At 37.5% G+C, this 22877-nt stretch overlaps 1 protein-coding gene across 3 annotated transcripts in view; it reads right to left on the bottom strand.

Annotated features, from left to right (window-relative positions):
• The window catches only part of epb41l4b (erythrocyte membrane protein band 4.1 like 4B), a 332591-nt gene that overhangs the window by 112997 nt on the left and 196717 nt on the right, over window positions 1-22877 (bottom strand). For all 3 annotated transcript variants that reach the window (XM_069911692.1, XM_069911699.1, XM_069911705.1), the window contains exons 13-15: window positions 14711-14741; window positions 13773-13806; window positions 13616-13674 (exon numbers count right to left, since the gene is read on the bottom strand). In XM_069911692.1, coding sequence (XP_069767793.1) covers window positions 13616-13674; window positions 13773-13806; window positions 14711-14741 — 124 coding nt within the window. The remainder of the gene's footprint in view (window positions 1-13615; window positions 13675-13772; window positions 13807-14710; window positions 14742-22877) is intronic.

A 22877-nucleotide genomic window follows, 5' to 3' on the forward strand; every position in this document is an offset into this window, starting at 1 on the left:
TGTTCCAAGAAACTGTATCCAATGGCAACCAAGCCATTGCAGCCCATTGGATGTTTTACTGCAACTGTTGAAGCTGGAGATAAGTACACCGAAGCAGAGTTTATGGTCATAGAAGAAAGGGGAGAACCATTGCTGAGTAGAAGCACAGCGCAAGACCTGGCAATACTTCATATTGGAGCTTGTGTCAATTCAATTCAGTCATACGAGGATATGAAGCAAGAATTCCCCACAGTCTTTCAAGGAGTAGGAAAGCTGAAAGGTCGACAATTGAAGCTAGCGGTAGATGAAACCGGTCAAACCCAAGGCACAACCAATGCGCCGAACTCCGTTTGGACCGTGGGAAAGTCGAAGCCAAAATTAAAGAATTGATCGAACAAGACATTATTGAACCGGTGGAACATTCGACACAATGGGTCAGTCCCGTAGTGATTGTGCCCAAACCAAAGGGTGGCATAAGACTATGTGTTGACATGAGAATGGCCAATGAAGCTATAATTAGAGAACGACACCCTATACCAACAGTGGAAGAAATACTTGAATAATTCAAGAACTAACTACCAGCAAGGTATTCTCAAAAATTGATCTGAAATGGGGCTATCATCAATTAGAGCTGGATCCAGGTTCCCGAGATGTAACAACATTTGTGACTCACTGTGGATTGTATTGTTACAAGAGACTATCATTTGGAATTAATGCAGCTTCGGAGATCTACCGGTATGAAATCCATCGAGTGATTCAAGGCATTCCTGGAGTTGCCAACATTTCTGACGACATCATAGTTCATGCACCAATGAAGGAAGAGCATGACAAACGGTTGAGGCGTGTACTATCTAGACTACAGGAGGCAGGCCTTACCGTGAATGGAAACAAGTGCCAGTTCGGTGTGTGAGAAATGGACTTCATGGGACACAGACTTACACGGGAAGGACTAAACCCTGCAGAGGCCAAGGTGAAAGCTATTGCAGAGGCACGTGCACCTCAGAACGCAACAGAGGTGAGGAGTTTCCTGGGGTTGGTTAATTTTTGTGCAAAGTTCATTCCTAATTTCGCTACAGTGGCAGAACCACTAAGGAAACTGTACCATTTCATTTTGGATCTGAGCAGAAGAAAGCGTTCACAGCGCTGAAGCAAAGCCTGACAGATGCAAAAACTCTTGGATATTACGATCCGGCGGCATCAACCAAAGTCATAGCGGATGCCAGCCCGGTTAGTTTAGGAGCTGTGTTGGTCCAGATGCATGATGGAGGACCAAGAATCATTGCCTATGCCAGCAGATCGTTATCAGATGTGGAAAGAAGATACTCTCAGACAGAGAAAGAAGCACTCGGACTTGTATGGGCCTGTGAGAGGTTCCATGCATATTTATACGGCATTGAATTTGAACTCATCACAGATCATAAGCCATTAGAGGTGATCTATGCACCTAGATCCAAACCATGTGCCAGAATAGAGAGATGGGTACTCAGACTACAACCCTACAAATATAAAGTAATCCACATTGCAGGGAAAGCAAACATTGCAGATCCGCTGTCCAGATTGGTGAAGGATGGTGGTCCACAATCCAAGTCAGAATTGGGAACAGAAACAGAGAGCTTTGTACGCTTCGTAGCTATTCAGGCGACACCAAAAGCTGTGACTACGAAGGAAGTCGAGAGAGAATCCGAACGTGATCCAGAACTCATGGAAGTAAGAGAATGCATACAGAGTGGACAATGGGACAAGTGTACTCACAAGGCTTACATTCCCATTAGAGATGAACTTTGTTGCATCAGACAGTGTGTATTGAGAGGTTGCAGATTGGTGATACCGCAAAGATTGAGACCGAAGATCATATCCTTAGCGCATGAAGGACACCTAGGTATTGTTGGTACCAAGCAAAACCTCAGGACCAAGGTATGGTGGCCAGGTTGTGATAAGGACGCAGAGAATTTTGTTAAAACTTGTCACGGATGTCAAATCACAAGTAGGAGTAATCCGCCAGAACCGATCCAGAGTACGCAACTCCCGACAGGACCATGGATCGACATAGCTGTTGATTTTCTTGGACCTTTACCGACGGGTGAATCAATTATGGTAGTGATAGATTACTACAGCAGATACTATGAGTACGTGGTGTTGAAGTCCACAACCACTGAAAAAACAATACAAGCGTTAGCAGAGATATTCGCAAGATATGGATTACCTGTTACATTATACTTTGACAATGGTCCACAATTCACTTCAGAGACATTTGCGGAATACATGAGGACCACAGGTATCCACCATCATAAAGTAACTCCAAAATGGCCGCAAGCCAACGGGGAAGTAGAGAGACAAAATCAGTCCATTGAAAAACGATTGAGGATTGCACACGCAGAAGGACAAAATTGGCGAGAAGCATTGCTATCTTATGTGGCTGTCTAACGAGCAACGCCTCATGCAACCACTGGAAAAAGTCCTGCAGAAGCATTTTTTGGGAGAAAAATCCGCACAAAAATGCCAGAAATAAAGGAAATCCGAGACGACCAGGAGATGAGGGACCACGATGCTGAAAAGAAAGGTGCAGCAAAGCTGTACACAGATTCGAAACGTGGAGCCAAGTACTCAGACATCATGCCAGGAGATAATGTTCTAGTGAGGCATGAAACTGGTGGTAAGCTAGACACACGTTATTACCATCAACCCTATACTGTCGTATCCAGAAGTGGCAGTATGGTGACAGTCAAGTCTCCGACTGGAGTCCTGTATAAGAGAAATGTATCAGGTGTAAAAAGGTACCAGTCCAGAGATCATCGAGCGAAGAGGTTGAAAGGCCAATACGAGATGCTGAAACTGAGAGACCTGACGATGTTCCAGAGGCAGTTACCAGCACTCCTGATGAAGTGACTAGAGCGCCAGAAACACCCGAAGCCGTGGCGAGCAGTATTTCCGACGCTGAGAGTGAACAACCGAGAAGCGACGACAATATCGCAGGCAGGCCGAAACGAAACCGGATAGTGCCCAAATGATACGAAGACTTTGTGCCATAGTTTTGATAAGAACTTTGGGACAGTATTTTAATCTTATATCATAAAGTATATGTATGAGTGCTGTAGGAAGTAAATTTTATGTAGTTGAGTTATAGTATTACCATTAGTTACGATGTTTTTAGGTTTCCGAGGGATATTGGTAAGTGAAGGTAAAGTTTATTTCTGATTAAAGGAGGGATGTCATGATAATGAATATGTGTGAGATGTACCGGAAGTCACGTGGTATGAGAGAGAGATAAGAGCACAAGCAGGAGAACAAAGGAAACTGGAGAATAAAGACTCGGAGAAGTTTACCTGATAAAACTTGTGTTTGATGTTTTATTAACTTCACATTTCGGGCCACAAATGTGACAGGATGGAGCTTTCTTAAAATATGAATTTATTCACCACCAGTTGAGATTTACCTTTCTGTATATATGGCACATTTTTAAACTTAAAGTTGCAATCAAAGCCCATCAACCAGTGAGAGCAAAAATTACCTAGACAATGAAGATTCATCTTACTGTAAACTTTGACATCACAACGAGCAACCATGCATTAATTCATCAAATACTCTACACAAACATGTCACTCAACCTCTGAGCCTTGTCTGTGCACCATCTATTTACAGAGCAGACTGCAGTATTTTAGAATCACTGCAATAGTATGATTTCAAAATTAAGCTGCAAAATATCCAAGGATCCTAATGTTGTAAGTTCACAATATAGAACACTTTTTAAGGGTCGGCCATGCATAAATTGAAAAAGGCAAAGATTTATAGATGAAGATATCTTGGGTCTGCAGAAATGAACAAAGATCTCTGATTGTCTGAGGTAAAAGTTGTATGGTCGTATAGTTGGAGCAAAAAGTTAGAAATGTAATCTTGCTCAGAAGCAAAACTACGAGCTTTATGGCAGTAAATTCATGACCTCCCACACAGTATTTTAGTTTTACAAGAAAAAAAAAGCAAAACAATGTGGATGTTAGAAATCCAAAATAAAACTACAAAACATTGGAAATATTCAGCAAATCATGTAGCATCAAAAAGAAAGTGAGAGAATCAGCAGATAAATTCTTCATGTCATTTGCACAAAATGTCAACTTTATTCTTGGTCCATAGATGCTTCCCAATTTGCTGAATATTTTCAGCATATTGTTTTTTGTCATAGTTCAACTACTGTGCCACATTGAAACAGGTAAACAAAGCCAGCCATGTCTTAGAATATAGTACAAAAAGCACATCTCCAACTTATAATTGCTTAGACAACATTCAACTTTTAAGCTTCCATTCACAAAATGTTCAATTATTAATCACCAGTGAAGAGCACACACTTGTTCACGGCTGAAAAAAAAACATTACTGGGATCTGTGCTGGATAGTTACCACAATAACACATACTGAAACCAAGATATTAGATTTAGTGGCCAAATGGACTAGATTTAGTTAACTGCCTAGTGGGATCTGAAATGTGTTCAGTTCCGAGTAGGAAAGGTCATCATTAAACTGGAAAGAGTTCAGAAAAATTCACAAGAACTTTGCCATGACCCAGAGCTCAGGAAGCTAAACTAATAAAGGTTTAGAAAACAATAAGGAATAAAGGACATAGATATGATCAATAGTTATAGCCTTTTCTCTGGGTAGTGTAATAAAAAAGAGGACATAGCTTGAATGAGAGTGGAAAGATTTAAAAGGGACCCAAGGGGCATGTTTGTCACACAGAGTTTGGTGGGTATAGTGGGTATATAAAAGAGCTACCACAGGAAGTAATAAAGGCAGGTATAATGGCATTGTCTAAAAATATATAGGCACGTAATTCAATAAATGACCAGAAGAAAATTTGGAGGAAAAGGCCACGTGACCCCTCAAACCTGCCCCATCGTTCACAAAGTTAATGATTGATCTATATTGGCTTCAACTAGCATTCTGTGTCAGTTCCCTCATAGACCTCAACTACCCAATCATTTGAAAATATATTTGCCTTTACCTTAAATATTTTAATAATTTGGCCTAAATAAACTTTCTCTAGAGTAAAGAATTATTAATATTCTGGAAAAAGAAATTTGTACCATTTTGGCCACTAGACCTTATCTTGTCACTATGTACCCTCATTTGAGACTCTTCTAATGGTAAAAACATTTTAACACCTACCCTGTCATGCACCCTCCCACCCCACCAAGAATGAAATATGCCTTTAATTTACCCATTATTCTTATGAACTGCAAGAATACAGATACAAACTGTTCAGCCTCCCTTAAGGGCGGCACAGTTAATGCAGTGGTGTTAAAGCACCAGCATCCAGAGTTCAAATCCAGTGCTGTCTTAAGGGAGTTTGTGCATTCACCCCTTGTTTGCATGGGTTTCCTCCTGGTGCTCCGGTTTCCTCCCACCATTCAAAACTTACCAGGGTTGTTGGTCATTTGTGTGTAATTGGTCATTTGGGTGTAATTAGGTGGCACAGGCTTGGGGGCCAAAAAGACCCGTTACCATGCTGCATATCCAAATTTAAACAGCCTGTAATTGGAACTGATTGTGGTTTTATTTAAAAATTCTATGGTGCGGAGCCTGCACCCAAGATGATGATGCCTATAATCGGCAATAGCATGAGGGGTTGCAGACTCCAGGGAAGTACCAGAAAATGGGGAGAATAACCCCAGTTTGAGAAGCAGCAGCAGAGGAGACAACCCATGGACCAATAATACGGCGACAGACCAGTGAGGGATCCTGCAGTTGAAAAAACATACAGGAGGTAGGCTGTTGGCAAGGAATCCACATAGGCTATGGGCAACTGTGGTCAAGGGATTCACAATGGGCTACAGACTGTGGAGACTGGCTGAAGGGGTATCAGGTATCAGAACTAGGATGCAAAAAGGTGCTGAGGGTGCTAAAAAGTTCCTAATTGTGTTGAAGGTTCAGATCTGGATCCCAACCTGGACTCTATATGACTGTAGGGGCTGCGGAATGCTGGAGACATATCCACGGACATTCGATGACTCTGATGGGACTCTTTTGGTTTTCTTCTGACTGTAAGAGGTGCTTAAGCAATTTCTGTCAATGGCGAATCTGACTGCCTTACGGCAGATGAAAACAAGCTCTATGTAATATTGCTTTGGCTTGATGTTGATGTACCATAAGCCAAAGAAATTATTTGCCTTCTCAACAATTTAATACCTTTCCCCATCTGGCTCCACAGACGCTGTGTGACATGCTGTTCTTCCAGAATATTTTTTGGTCACTGGGAAACCATGAAGACAGTACCGGAGGTCAGGATTGAATTAGGATTACTGGAGCGGAGATTGTTATTAATTATGCTGCCCCTCAATTCAACTAGAAAATTTAAATCTTAGATCAATTGATTTTTACTTCTAAGAGATGTGAAAGGATATGGAGCCAAGATTATAAGAGTTACAGCACAGATTTATCGCTATCTCATTAATGAAGGACCAATCACAGAGCCTACGGAAGAGTCTATTCCTATTTTGATGTTCCTATGAGGACTGATCTCAGCAGATTATTGCCTAGCATTTCTAATATTACCTCACTAACCATCTCCTTCATTGTTCTTCCTCAACAAAAATGTTGTGCCCTCTTTTGAACCAGATAGGAGTAATGGGAGCTTTAAAACAGAAGAATCAGATCTTGAAGCAGATGCCAGCAGTGAAATAAAAGCTCAAGATGAAATATTGCCATTCATCCATTCAAAACACGACAATTCTTTTAAAAACTCTTTCCTTTATAGCAAGGCAACATGGATATCCTTGGTGACAGTTGCTGAATTTAAGTGAAGCTGAAGATTGATGGGCTGAACTTCCATTGAATGTTTCAAAATATAGAAGTGCAGGAGATTAATACTGGATGGGATCCAGCAGGACAAATGTAGTCTGTTTAAAAATTAAGTGGCATCCCTCGTGAGATCATTGCACATTTAAAATTGGCAAAAGTTAAAAGTACATCAAATACAACACAATGAAAATGAAAGGCTCATCTTTACCTATCCATTTTTTTCTTTGTGCATTTCTCTCATTTTTTCAACCCCAAAATAAATGTAATTTCAACCATCATTGCTTGCACGGTTCTGGTCTATTAGGTCTAGCTGTGAGGCTGGAGAATACCATGCAGTGAGAACCTGACCATATTTCAACACCAAGTTCTAAGACATGGAGTTAGGCAGTATTGTAACAGTGATGGGAAATGTAATATTGTAAGTGCAACAGTACATTGCATAATTAGTTTCAAATAACTGTCCATATTCTGTGACATTTGGAGCATTCTTAATTTAATCTAAAAAAATACAGTAAAGTCCTTGGTATCTAATAGATATGGGGATTTGTAGATACCAGATGAGTGATTTTTCTGGTTGCTTCAGATTGCATGTTTCATGGATTGGCGAACTAATGGCGAGATGCGTCATTTTTAAACTTCCGTATTTTCTACCTATTTATTTCTGCAATTTTTTTGCCTGTTGCTTGAGACTGTTGGCTATTGAAATCCAGATAATGGGAGTTTTAGTGTCGCAGGATAATGATATTAGAAATTTAGAAAATTCATCATTGTAGTTTTTGATTGATGCAGATACAGGTATCAAAATTAATATGGAGCTTGGAATCCTCATTTTACAAATCTAATTAATGGCATGTGAATCTTTATTCCTATATTCCCATTCACTTAAATACCAAATTTCATGTAACTGCAGTTTCTCTTAATGTCCTTTTGGAATTATGGTGCATGGTCTGCTACACTCCAGTGGCATTGAAAAGGAGAGGTACTTGAGTTCTGGTTGAAATGTTTTACAATGAGTATAGTGTTGAAATTATTCTGTTACTCTCCATGGTCCCTGTGTCTTCAGCTTTCTCCTGTTCAAACAATAATAGGGAAGTACTTTGATAAGACAAAGTCCCTGCAAACTACTTTTACAATAGGAAAGAGATGAATTTCATTAAGTCAGAAATTGCTGGACTTCTGCTTAGAAAGATGACTGTGAGTAGCAAATACTGCAATCACATTCCATAATCCTGGCACATACATGTTGCTAAAATGGTAGCAGGCAGCTAATTCTATCAAATATGTTTTGGTTGCAATCAAAAGGCAAGGCAAGCCATGGAGCAGAAAAGTAAATGTTTTCATGGAGACAAGATTTAAAAAAATGGATGTTAATGGTCTGTGGGAAAGCATCTGAGTGACACTCTGGAAGATTTGTATTCAGGATTGCATACTACTGGTGAATTTTGAGACACACATTAAGGAGCTTGGCTGAAGTTTCTTATAATTGACTGAAATATATTGGATGGGTTTTTTTTAATCATGCTTAGAACTTCTATTGAAAAATAAACTGCATCTCTACCCAGTCATGTTCTCTTAATAAATATTTCACAATGTATTTTAATGATGAACATTTGTTCTGGTGTCTGAATAAAAGTTAGTACTTAAAAGGGAAATTACAAGGCCTTTTAACATTTCATACAGGAAGCAACCTTAAGGACCAATTCAGCAGTTACACACTTCTCATTAATGGCTTACCATAAGTAGACAAGTCAAAAGAAATCAGGATGCTTCTGCCCAGTGCGCAAGTCGAGGTTAAAGGAAAACAAAGAATACAGTGTCCTCCATAATGTTTGGGACAAAGACACTTTTTTTCCTTTAAAACTGTGCTCCACAGTTTTAAATTTGTAATCAAGCAATTCACAGGTAATTTAAAGTGCACATTCCAGCTTTTATTCAAGGTTATTTGTATACATTTTGGTTTGACCATGTAGAAATTACAACACTTTTTATACATAGACTCCTTATTTTAGGGCACCATGTTTGGGTCATTTGGCTTCACAGGTACTCAGGTATATTTGTTTGCTTCTTTGGTGCAGGTATAAGAGAGCTACGCTTGCTTCTAAGCTTTTTATCACCTTTGGAGTCTGTAGTTGCCACTTTTCGACATGAGGACCATAATTGCACCAATGAAAGTCAAAGAAGCCATTATGAGGCTGAAAAACAAGAATAAAACAGTAAGGGACATTGCCCAAACTTTAGGATTTCCAAAATCAACAGTTTGGAACATCATTAGGAAGAAAGACTGTACTGGTGAGCTCCATAATCGCAAAGGGACTGGTATTCCAAGGAAAATCTCCACTGCTGATGTCAGAATAATCCTCATCACAATTAAGAAAAATCTCCAAATGTATGTCCGACAGATCAGAAAAACTCTTCAGGAGGCAGGTTTGGGCATGTCAATGATTACTGTCCAGAGAACACTTCATGAACAGAAATACAGATACTACACAACAAGATGCAAGCCATTAGTTAGCCATGGAAAGGATGGCCAGATTAGTTTGGCAAGATGTATTTAAAAGAACCTGCAGAATTCTGGAAAAAGGTATTGTGGGCAAATGAGACCAAGATTAACATGTATTTGAGTGATGCCAAGAGCAAAGTATGGAGGCGTAAAGGGAACTGCCGAAGATCTAAATGCATATCATCTTTGCATGGATGGCGTCCTGCAGTGTAGCCTCTGTATTTCTGTTCATGAAGTTTTTTGTAGACAGTAGTGATTCACATATCCATTTCTGTCTCCTGAAGAATGTTTCTAATCTGTAAGAAATATGTTTGGGGATTTTTCTTCATTGTAAACTTTCATTGGCACAACTTTGGTCTTCATGTTGAAAAATGGCAACTACAGATTCTGAAGGTGACTAAAACTTAGAAGCAAGCCTAGCTCTCTTTTACCTGTACCAATTAAGCAATCAAACACACCTGAATACTCACAAACACCTGTGAAGCCAAATGTCCCAAACATTATGGTGTCCTAAAATAAGGGGACTATGTGCTATAATTTTTACATGATCAAACCAAAATGTATTCAAATAACTTTGAATAAAATCTGGAATGTGCACTTTAATTACATGTGAATTTTTTGATTACAAATTTAAAACTATGGAGCACAGGGCAAATAAAGGAAAAAAATTGCCTTTGTTTCAAACTTAATGGCGGGCACTGTCTTTATAATGTGAACACCACTGTTATTTTTATTTTAAAACATTCCTACAATAAATAATTGATTATAAAACTAAATGTTCCAAACAGGAGTTAAAATGAACAGATAGCCAGTTTCACCTACATTACAAACTCAGGTAAATATTATGTTATAAAATTTATTTCAAAATATAAAAAAGGCAAAAAGGCATCACAACCCATTTTGATTTTTGCTCGATCGGCACTAATGTTTGTTGCCATAGATTTCATTTAGTTAACCCTCTGAAAGAGGATGAAATATTAATTTCAAGATGTAGCAAGCTGCAAACTCTGCTATATAGATTTTGAACAGATTTGTTTTACTCAGTGGAAAATCTCCATCCTACCCCATTTTTTGAAAACATCATTCTGAAGCATAGTAGAAGCTAGCATGTCAAAACATCATTGTATTATTGATTTAACATTATTAACCTAATTCAAAAGACCTGAAGAATTAAATATCATGTCTTGATGACTAAGGAATAATGTTCAGTTAAATTGCTCACCAAATAGCCATCATGTAGCACAGGACTGCTTGCAGCGATGGAAGGGAAGAAAATTTTATTTAAACGTTTGAAATATTGATTTATATGCAAGATGACAGATCATATAAATTTTAGCAACAAATATTTGGGGTAGTTTTTCCCTCTAATTCAATAAAAGGTTGATACATTTTTTCCTCATTGCATGAACATCACTTGATATTTGGTATCACACTCATCAGCAAATAATATGAGCAGATTTTTGAGTAAATGCAAATTAGCTCTATTAAATATAAAAGTAGCTAAAGCATTGTTTAATGAAGATTCTTGTTCTAGACCATGCTACAAAAAGAGGTTATCTCAAATCAGAGAAATATTTTTTAGTGAAATGTGCATTCAGAAATGATCACTTTCATAATAAATAAACTTTAAAAGAGTTACAAATATATATATATTCAGTGGTCTATTTGTCTAGGAATAATTAAATCAGGCTCATATTTAGAAAGTGATGTTATTCACACCAGCTGGCCAAAGTTCATTAAATTTATTTGTCAAATTGAATTTTAAAGCAACATGGCAAGTTGAAAGTCCAAAACTTTGAAATTAGTAAAAACCTATTTGATCCATTTTCAATTTGCAATTTTGCTCCAACGCGAAATACAATAAAGGCTATGTGCTTCCTGTCTTGGCTAAATATATTCACTCATGGTGCAGGTTCTTGCGAGGGTGCAGTTTTATAGAAGCCAAAAGCTAGACAATTCTCTATGATTATTCTTGTGTGTTTATAAAGCGAGTGTTCCCATTAAAAAAAAGAAACACATTCAAGAATATTTACACATTTTATGCAATAACCCTTGCTGAATCTGAGAATCAATTGCATGGGGAAATGAAAATTGAAACATCTTCCCGGAACATCCAGCTGATAGCAATATATTTACCACAGGCTGAATTTTGTGACCTTAGTTTCCTGTGAGTTTTATCGCCAGCGTAAAAATGATTTTGCTCTTGGAACCTGAATAGAATACTCTTAAATTATTTTAATTTGCTAAGTTTTTCTTCGTAAATATCCCTGCAGCTGATTAAAAAGCTGTACAAATAGAGGATATAGTAATAGTTCCCCTCTCTGGATTCCTGTGGCATGAGGGTAAGTACTGTAACAAAATTCTGGAGAATGGAGCAAAAGTATAAAAACAAACCAAAGACAATTTAATTAACAAGCACAGCTCTTAATCAATATTAATCAGGATAAACCTTTATGACATGAGTAGTCAGATATAACTTGTCCCATTATAAAGGGTATTGAGCTCCCACATGTACAATTTCTACTGTTTCCAAGAAATAAGGCAGAATATTTGAAGAAAGCATACAACTCTAATCATTATTTTTAGTCTGATTTGAATCACTAGACTCTGACAAATGATGAAACGTTGCATTTTTCATTGCCCATTTTTTACAACTATTCATTCCTGTTAAAACTTCTTTCCCAACTACTAGTCCTATATGATGCATTATGTATCAAGAATATCCAGGCAATCTAACTGATCTTGTAAATGTTTCATAGAAATATTGAAAACTTGTAATAAAACAACATTGAAGAGATTAGCATCTTCAAAGCATGTAGACATGTCAAAAGGGTATTATAAAAGTTGAAAGCTTGAAAAATGTGGTTCTCTTCACTTTTGAATTTTTACTTTACAATTCTGGATTACAACTTGAATGGAACATGGGTTGGGTGAGGGCATGGGGTTCCAAATCATAGATGGGATAAACACTGCCATTTTTTCAAAGTGCAGTCATGAGTTTATCTTGGTCAACATTATGTATCCTCCCTCCCTTGTTCTTCATATTCTGCTCTTGAATATATCTTGCGTTTCTCCCATTTCCTTCCGATGGTGTCCGGTTGTAATATTTTTGCCTGTCATCATGGGGTGTTGGCCTGTACCATATGCACAGTGAGCAGTTAGTGAGATGAGACGTTACACAACATACATGGTTACTGAACTGAAATACAAAGTGATTTGAAGTTGTGGGAGAAGGAAAAGCAAAAGAGATGGAATACAGAAGAAATAATGAATATGAATAATTGTTAAAATGCAACATTCTCCCCAACAGCTTCCGTAATATAGGTACCAGCTTCTAACAGCAAATTTAACAGTAGCACTGTACAAGATTACAATCTGCAGATTGAAGCTGTTACTACAGAGCTGTGTAAAGTGAGACAAATAAGTTTCCACCTCATGCAAGAACATGCAAAATACCACTTCTAAAGAATATTCCTTCCCAAAGGCTTGGAGCTCGCATGAATGCCAGATATACTTTAAAGAGACTGCATTTATTTTCTTTAAAATCTGAAAACTCTCATGGCTAATGTATCTCACCTCACTAATCAATATTATAACAAATCAATAAGCAACAATCTCAAGGAATTAAACAAAATCTACGATGTCAGAGCTATCAGTTCAAATACTGATCAAATTTCCTAATGGAATCGTCAACAAGCATGCTGTTGCACATGTGTGTACACACACACACACATAATTGAGCCATTTGGAAGGATAGTTGTAAAATTGAATGAATTGCTCCACCACATATTTTCCTCCACCAAACAACTTAAAAGATCATAGAAATTGAGATCACCCTTCACCAGATGATTATGAACAGCAGAACAGCAAAGATAATTCCCAGCAACGGAAACACTAGTTTTTTTTTTACAAAGCACCCTGAAGTAACTTTTTAAGCAAATAAAAATTCATCATAGCACATTTTGCAATTTAATTCACAACATAAAAGGAAAGGCTTGGTAGATTCTTTTTACATAATTTGCATTTGGTTAATTTATTACAGCAATTTTTGGGTGTGCAATGTATTTACTCTTGAAAGCAATGCTAAAAAGAAGTATTGTTTGTTACAATTTACTGAGGCTTTGAGCAGATTGGAGCAGATAGGCTTGGGTTACCACACCATTTTAAAATGTACATTTGATCATCTTTAAGCATATCAATCACCATTAGTTCTCTTCATTTTAAATATCTCTTGATACACTGCACAGCCCAGGTAGCTGATCTAACTGAAGACCTGAAATTAAGTTATTGATATGAATTAAATATGAACAATCAGATTTTTATCTTTAAACTGCACAGATTGACTGACCTTACATTACTGGAATGCCAGTGCTGTTGAACAGGTGGTATGTTGCACACGTATGGTGTCTAAAAACAGATATTCAAGTGGATAATTATGATCATTTTAAAGCAACTGTTATAAGCTGTGCAATAGCCAATTACTCATTTAATAAGGCCATTGTTACCTGATATCCACAAATTCCTGCATTGCTCAGCGCACTGAAAAATTGAAAAGAAATTGTCCAATCAACAAAAGTAATTAAATTCATAATATTACAAATTTTCCAATAAAACTATAGAAATACTGAAAATATGTCAGAATAGAGCAAAGTTACAATCTATGGTTTAGGCTTGGGCAGCTCAGTTCCACCAAAATATGCATTTTTACCCACTCCAGATCCCCAAAGGCAACAAACTAAATAATAATACACAAACAACCTGATGTTATAAAAACTGCAGAATATGTCATCCAATAAATAAGCTTTAAATGGGTGCATCCTCACTTTTCCTTTACATTAAGGTAACAAAATTGTGACATGGTAAATCTGTTATGTAATTCAATAAATTCCTCTTGACTAAATCCATATTTTCAGATTGCATACTTCAAATGGCTTTATTTATCCAAACATTCCATGATAAATTATTCCATGTTCCGCACAAATCCATTTTGATAGAAATATTTCTTTTTCCAAGTGATATGATGACAAAACCTGAACCCAATGTTCAACCAAAAATTGATCATTACTGCAAAGTCCTACTGTTAATTCCACTCTTAAATATCAACTATACAATCTTGAAAAATATTTGTACATTACTTCTTGGTGTGGACATAACTTACCAGTCTACAATGACTTCAAGGTCTCTTTTTATGTTCCTAATAGCTCATTTTATTTGATTATTATTCATTTGTATTCCAAAATATTTTTACATATATGGATTAATTGACAATTATCAATATTAAATTTTATTCACTCTGTGTTTGTCTAATGATATAACCAATGAAAATCTTGCATAAATTGTGATTGAAATTTCTGCAGAAATGTTACTGCAAAATAGGTCAAGAATACTCAACTTTGGGATTACTGATGTGTCACTTAACATTTAACAAAGAAATATTCCAAACCTGGTATGTCCATATTTTACTGGATTTGAACCTGGAAGACATAAACAACTGTTACAATGGAAAAGCTGCTGGGCAACATGACAACTTTCACATGAAAATAAGAGGAAAACTAGCTATCAGGTCCCACCATTCAATATAAATTATGCTTCAACTCTTCTATGCCAGTTCTCTGCTTCTCAATTTTTGAAATATTTATCGATCTCCAATTTAAATATATCCAATGACGACCACTTTCATAGCATGAAATTCCAAAGATTCACTACCTCTCAAAACTTATATTTCCCTTGATTACGATAGATTTAAAGTGCAACTACATCAGAGGTGTATGATCCAGTGATCACTGGCAGAGAAGGTGAGCAAATTTAAATTCCTGGAAGTCACTATCTCAGAGGACCCTTCCTGGACCCAACACACAAACGTCATGCTGAAGAATGCACATCAGCACCTCAACTTCCTCAGAAGTTTGCATAGGTTTAGTATGGCATTAGAAACATTGGCAAACTTCTACAGGTATGTAGTGGAGAGTGTGTTGATCAGTGCATCACAGCCTGGCATGGGGGCACCAATGCCTCTGAATGGAAAACCCTGCAAAAGGTAGTTGACACAGCCCAGGACATCACAGGCAAACCACTCCCTCCCCCCACTACTACCATCAAAAAAATCTACATGGAAGGTTGATGTCAAGGGCAGCAGCAATCAACAAGGATCCACACCAGCCAGAGTGTGCTCTATTCTCAATGCTGCCATCAGGAAAGACTCACCAAGTTCAGGAACATTTACTACACCTTCACCATCAGACTCCAAAACAAACTCAGAGACTTATTTAAGGACTCTTACTTTGCAAATTATTTAGTACTGAATATTTTTTTCTGTATTGCAGTTTGTTTACAATTCTCTCTTTTATATACGTATCCTTTTTTGAGTAGTTTTTTGTACGACTGGTAAGTAGAAATCCTGCTGGCCCGTAGGAGAAAGAATCTCAGGGTTGTATGTGATGTTATGCATGTACTCTGATAATAAACCTGAACTTTCCATTCAGATACTTTTTGAAAGTGTTCTGTTTTGAAAACTAGAATTGAATCTGACTTTGGTCCTACTCTTGGCAATGCATTTCTGACTCAAAATATTTACTGGCCTAAAAAATTGTATTACTGGTCACCTTCATATATATACACTTTATTTTAAAACTTTTCTGCAAATGTCAGCAGTTTCTCTCTTTATTTTCTGCCTATTGGCATTACAATTTTAAAATACAGGATCTCACCACAACCAACAAGGAGAACAACCCCAACTACTCCAATCTATCCATATCTCCAATCTAAAAGATTAATCATGACTACTTGTCTTTATTTTAAAGCCCTTATGTTTATTAAGACATTCTCAAACTTACCAATTTTTAATCATCGAACCACAGAATATTATAGCACAGAAACAGACCCCTTCGACCCTTCTAGTCTGTGTCAAACTATTTTACTGCCTAGTCCTACTGACCTGGACCCCAATCATAGCCTTCCATACTACTCCCATCCAAAAACATGTCCAAATTCTTCTTAAATGTTAAAATTGAGCCTGCATTCACAACTGCAGCTGGCAACTCATTTCACACCCCCACCACTCTCTGTGTGAAGATGTTTACACTTATGTTCTCCCTAAACTTTTCCTCTTTCACCCTTAACCCACTTTCTCTTGTTTGTATCTTGCCTACCATCAGTGGAAAAAGCATACCTATATTTATTCTGTCTATCCCCTCATAATTTTAAATACCTCTATCAAATCTCCCCTTCATTCTTCCATGCTCCAGGGAATGAAGTCCTCACCTGTTTAACCTTTTCCTGTAACCCAGTTCCTGAGGTCCAGGCAACGTGCTAGTAAATCTTCTCAGCACTTTCTCAATCTTATTGATATCATTCCCGTCGTTAGATGACCAAAACTGCACACAATATTCCAAATTTGGCCTCACCTATGTCTTATAGAACTTTACCATAATATCCCAACTACCATACTCAATACTTTGATTTATGAAGGCCAATATGCCTAAATCTCTCTTTACAACCCTATCTACACGCAACGTTGCTTTCATGGAATTATGAATCTGTCCTCCTAGATCCCTCTGTTCTACCTCACTCTTCAGTGCCCTTTCATTTACCATGTCCTTTCTTGGTTTGTCCCTCCAAAATGCAACACCTCACGCTTGTCTTTACAGATGTAAATCTGTAATTTTTCAGCCTATTTTTCCAACTCGTCCAGATCCTTCTGCAACCTTTGAAAACCTTCTTCGCTGTCCACAACGCCTCCAATCTTAGTGTAATGTGCAAACTTGCTGATCCAATTTACCACATTATCATCTAGTTCATTGATATAGATGTCAAACAACAATGGTCCCAGCACTGATCCTTCAGGCACACCACCAGTCACAGGCTTCCAAATTGAGAAGCAATGATCCACCACCACTCTCTGGCTTTTCCTGTCCAGCCATTGTTGAATCCAGTTTACTACTTCACTATGAATATGTAGCGTCTGAACCTTCCTGACTAACCTCCAAAATGGGACCCTGTCAAAGGCCTTGGTAAAGTCCATGTAAACAACATCCACAGCCTTTCCTTCATCAACTTTCTTAGTAACCTCCTCAAAAAACACTACAGTGTAACAGCACTGTTTTATAACAGCCTACAAATAAAGAATACACTCATTTGTTTCTTCCAGCACAATGCATTATTTTTCTTTCCAAACTCCATCCAGCTAAACCCCTCTGACTTTCTCATTGGTTCACCACCACACGAGTGATCCTGATGCTATCACTTTGCTCCTCCTGCAACTACACTCCTCCCCCCTCAGGCCCTGAGCCATACAAGGATGTGACTGATTGAAACTGTCCCACTGCACACTATGTAAGAGTTTGGAGGGCTGACAGTTTGGTCCAACTTCTGCATGGTCCTACTTGCAAGGTTGTGACCAGTCTTTTGAATCTGGCACTGATACAGGACATGGACCATTAATACACGTCGGCTTCAACCTGTCGTTGGAGACCGTGTCAGCTTTCCTATTCCTGTTGATTACAGAAGTCTTTAGGTGGCATCATAAGACCTAAAAAGGACTATCATAAACAGGTTGGAGTGGTTTGCCAACAGCATCATACCGAAGGAATACATGGGTACATTGTTGGAAATCTTTCAGCACATACACTGCAATTGATGCCTGCCTTGTAGGAGTAGATTTGAGTAATCTCATGTTTTCCCAAAGACGATCAATACAACTAGCTAGATCATAGAGTATTGTATTTGGACTTGGATTCATAAATTCGCCTGGCAAGGTTAATACTAGCTCTGCCACTGAACATCCAAGATCTGCCTTAACAGCAGTACACACCCCAAGGAGAACCAAAGGTAAACATTCGCTTCATGGAGATGCATCACCACCTGCTGTCAATGCTGTCTTTAATTGTTATTGGAAATGTTCAACAAGGCCATTGGGCTGTGGATGATAAGCTGTAGAGTGAATATGGGTAATGCCCAGAAGATCAGTGAGAACTTGGAACAACGCCAACTAGAACTCAGATCCTTGATCATTTGTAATAGTGACCAGAAAGATGGAATCCAACGATCAATGAACGTCCTAGCGACCATCTCTGCAGAGATTGTAGTCTGGTCTTCCCAAGATGATGGAAGTGAGCCTACCAAGTCTAGGTGCATGTGCTGGAAATGGGAATTCAATACAACAAAATTCCCCAGCTTAGACTTCGTGTGTCTGGAGATTTTAGAGCATTGACATGGCAAGCAGGTCCTTACCCATAATCTAACATTCTGTTTAACATGAGACCAAGTAAAATGCTCCATAACTGGTTTGATTGATGTTCTTTTAACAGGATGCAATAGATTGTGAAGAGGCTCAAAACTCTCCTGTCTCATATCCACTGGCACAAAAGGCCTAGGCCTCCCTGTGGAAAAAAATCACAGACTAACTTTTCTCTTGATTCATCAACGGTCACATTTTGAAGATAGAGAGCAGAGTTGATCCAGCAATACCGGATGATCGGTGTGCTGTGCATGAGCCATGTCGGTGAAATCAATGACACCTTCCATACAACTACTGCCGGCGTCAAGCCTGGACCGGGCATCAGCCACGGAATTTGCTTTTCCTCCATGAAAATTGTAAGAAGTCCAGGAGCCAAATTTCTCTAATGAGTAGGGATGTGTGCTTGTATTCATGGTATGAGGCTTCCAATAAATTACTGTACCTCATACTGACATCAGGTACATCAACCTACAATTTCTAGGGTTGCTTTTGGAGCCTTTTTGAAACAACAGAAGAACATGAACTACCCTCCAAACAACCAGCGTCACACCCTTGGATGGTGAGAAAATATTTATGCAAAAAAAAACACATTTAATATCTCCCCCGTCTCTTTTGGCTCCACTTTGATCTATGAGGGGACCAATTTTGTCCCTCACTATCCTTCTGCTCTTAAAATACTTGTAGAAACTCAGGATTCGCCTTCACATTGTCTGCTAAAGCATCTCTTCTTTTAGCCTTCCTGATTTCTTTCTTGAGGTTTTTCTTGCATTTTTTTAATACTCAAGTACCTCATTTGTTGTTCCTATATCTGTGACACACCTCTCTTCTTCTGAACTAGATCCCCAATACCCCTTGAAACCAAGGTTCCCTATGTCTGCTAACTTTACCTTTAACCCTGACAGGAACATACAAACAAGGTACTTTCAAAATTTCATCTTTGAAGGTCTTCCACTTACCTCGCACACCCTTGCTCGAAAACAACTTATTCCAATCCATGCATTCTGGATCCTTTTAATTTCCTCAAAATTGGCCATTCTCCAATTTAGAATCTCAACCCGAGGCCCAGATCTAACCTTCACCATAATTAACCTGAAAATAATGGCATTATGATCATTGGACCCAAAATATTCCCCTACATATACTTTTGTCACCTGTTCTGTCTCATTCCCAATTAAGAGATGCTGTATTGCACTCTTTCTATACATTGATTTTGAAAATATTGCTGAACACATTTGATAAATAAGACACCCAGCCCTTTTACCGTATGGAAGCCCCAGTCAATACGTAGGAAGTTAAAATCTCATACTATCACAACCTTGTGTTTCCTGCAGCTGTTTTCTAACTCTCCAGATTTTCTCCTACAATTCTAGTCTACTGAGGCTCTAAGGGTGGAGCTGAGGAGCAGGAAACTTATGACCTCTCTCATGGGGTTGTATTATAGACTGCCCAATAGTCAACTAGAAATGGAGAAGGATAGGTCTGGGTCTTGGGTTGAGATTCTTGTCCTAGAATCCCCTACCATAGGAAAGATCCTTGCCCAAACAACTTCATCCAGGCCTTTGAGCATTCAAAATGCCTCTATGAGGTTCCCCTCATCCTTTTGCACTCCAACAAATACAGTCCAAGAGCCAACAATCATTCCTCATATGTTAACCCTTTAATTCATGGTATAATTCTAGTAAATCTTCTCTGAATCTTTTCCAATGCCAGTACATCTTTTCTCAAATAAGGCACCCAAAACTGTACACCAAGAGAGGTCTCACCAGTACTTTATAGAACCTAAACATTACATCCCTGTTCTTGGTATGCTATTCCTCTAGAAATGAATGCCAACATTGTATTTGCCTTTTTTCACCACTCAACCTGGAGGTTAACCTTTAGGGTATCCTGCACAAGGACTCTGAATTTTGAATTTTCTACCCATCTAAATAATAGTCTGTCCATCTATTTCTTCTACCAAAGTATATGACAGTACACTTTCCAACACTGTATTTCATCTGCCATCCCTTTGCCCATTCTCCTAATCTATCCAAGGCTCTCTGTAGCCTTTCCATGTCAGCACCACCAGCTCTACCCTCTATTTTGGTGTCATCTGCAAACTTAGCTACAAAGCTATCTATTCCATTATCCAAATCATTTATCTATAATGTAAAAAGAGGCCTCACCACCAACCTCTGTGGAACACCACAGGTAACCAGTAGCCAAACAGAATAGGATCCTTTAATTTCTATTCTGCTTCCTGCTGATCTGCCATTACCCATGCTAGTATCCTTCCTGTGAACCAAGTGATCACATCTTGTTTAGCAACCTTACATGTGGAACCTTGTCAAAGGACATTAGAAAGTCCACATTTATGAATCATGTATATTTACCAGTACAATTAACTGTTCTTGTTTGTTTTGAAATTTTGCATCAAATTTATATCACTCCTTCTCAACCCTATAATCTTTGAATTTTTCAGCATTAAACTTCACCCTTGCCACAGAATGTCCCCTTGTTGCCTATTACAATCTTCCTCAGAGTTCACATTTCCAAGTTTTGTATCATCTGCAAATTAATGTAAAGGGCACAATTCACCCAAGCTCATATCATTAACATACATTACCAACCCCTGCCAAAACTGTACACTTCCATAGAACCATAAAACACTACAGCACCGAAAACAGGCCATTCTAGTCTATGCCAAAATCATACCGCTCTTCCCACTGACCTGAACCCATTCCATAACCCTCCAGACCTCTCCTATCCATGTATCTATCCAAGGAATAGAGTCCTAACTTCATTAATCTTTTCCTGTAACTCAATTCCTGAAGACCCAGCAACACCCACATTAATCTTCTCTGCATTCTTTCAATCTTACTTAAAAATTTTTTTTAAAAAAAAATTCCATTCATGTAAATACATATTTTTACATAAGGAAAATTTAATTAAATTTGACAGTACAATGATTACATGATGGTTTAACCCCCCCCTTGCCCTCCCACTAAAAAAAAAACATATAGTTATATGAAAAAAAAAGAAAAAAACTAAAAAATATTATTCTGATTGCACAAAGTATCGGGTCACACAGTGGGATCTTATTCTATTTACATAGCAACTTTAGGCAAGAAGATTATTACAGTTTATAGAGGTCAGAAATGCATTTTTAATTATTTATCCCTAAACTTTGCATATATGGGCTCCAAATCTGTAACAAAATAAAATATTTATTTCTTATGTAATTTTCTCCAAAGGTATACAACTTTGAATTTCCATGTTCCGTCTTTCCATACCTAAACGTGCATCTGATTTCCAAGTCACTGCAATATACTTCCTTGCCACCGCTAATGCTATTTTAATAAATTTCACTTGATAAAATTATCATTTTAATTTCGGTCTTGTTCCTTCTACATTTCCCAATAAAAAATAAATCTGGATTTTGTGGAAAAACAATACCTGTAATCTGTTCTAAAAACTTACCTAAATACACCCAGAAGGTTCTAAATTTAGAGCATCAGCAAATAGAATGTAAAAAAGTTATTATTTCTTCACAACATCTAAAACATTTATCTGATAAATCCGATTTCATTTTATGCAATTTTTGCAGCGTTAAATATAATTGATGTAAATAATTATATTGAACTAAACTATATCTAACCTTTATATTTGTTATACAGTCTTGACAGAGATCTGCCCATCTTTTCTCATCAACTGTAATATTTAATCTGCCTTCCATTTCTGTATAGATTTATGAAATCACTTTTTAATAGTACCTGCTTGTAATAAAAGATACAAAGCAGAAATAAATTTCTTAGTATAACCATTCCTAATAAGAACTTCCAACTCACTACAAGCAACTAACTACATTATTAAACCTAATTTTTCCCACAAGTATCCTCTCAATTGAAGATAATAGAAGAGTGCATTCCAAGTTATTCCATATTTATTTCTGAATTGTTGAAATTAAATCAATTGGCCTTGTTCATAACAATCTTCTACATTTTTAGTACCATAATGATACCAAATATTTTTAAATTGTTTATCTTTAGTAAAAGGTATAAGATTATTTTGAATCATAGGTGTCTTAGGTGATATAGTTCCTTTTTTTCCAATTTCATTATTTATCTTATTCCAAATAGTAATCAAATGTTTAAGCAAGGGTGCTTCTTTCACACTACTTATTAACTTTGAGTCCCATACATATATATAAAATCCTCTGCTATTTTATAAAATTCTCTCCTATTTTATCCATCTATATTTTGATCCACGCCAGTTTTCCTGATCCCTCAAATAAAGAAGAAAGAAATCTCAATTGAGCCACCTATTCAAATAAAAAGTGTAATCTCTTTCTTTAGGATTAATTATCTTCCAATCATCTATTAAATTCAAGTCTCTC

The sequence above is a fragment of the Narcine bancroftii genome, chromosome 1, assembly GCF_036971445.1.
Source record: "Narcine bancroftii isolate sNarBan1 chromosome 1, sNarBan1.hap1, whole genome shotgun sequence".
NCBI lineage: Eukaryota > Metazoa > Chordata > Chondrichthyes > Torpediniformes > Narcinidae > Narcine > Narcine bancroftii.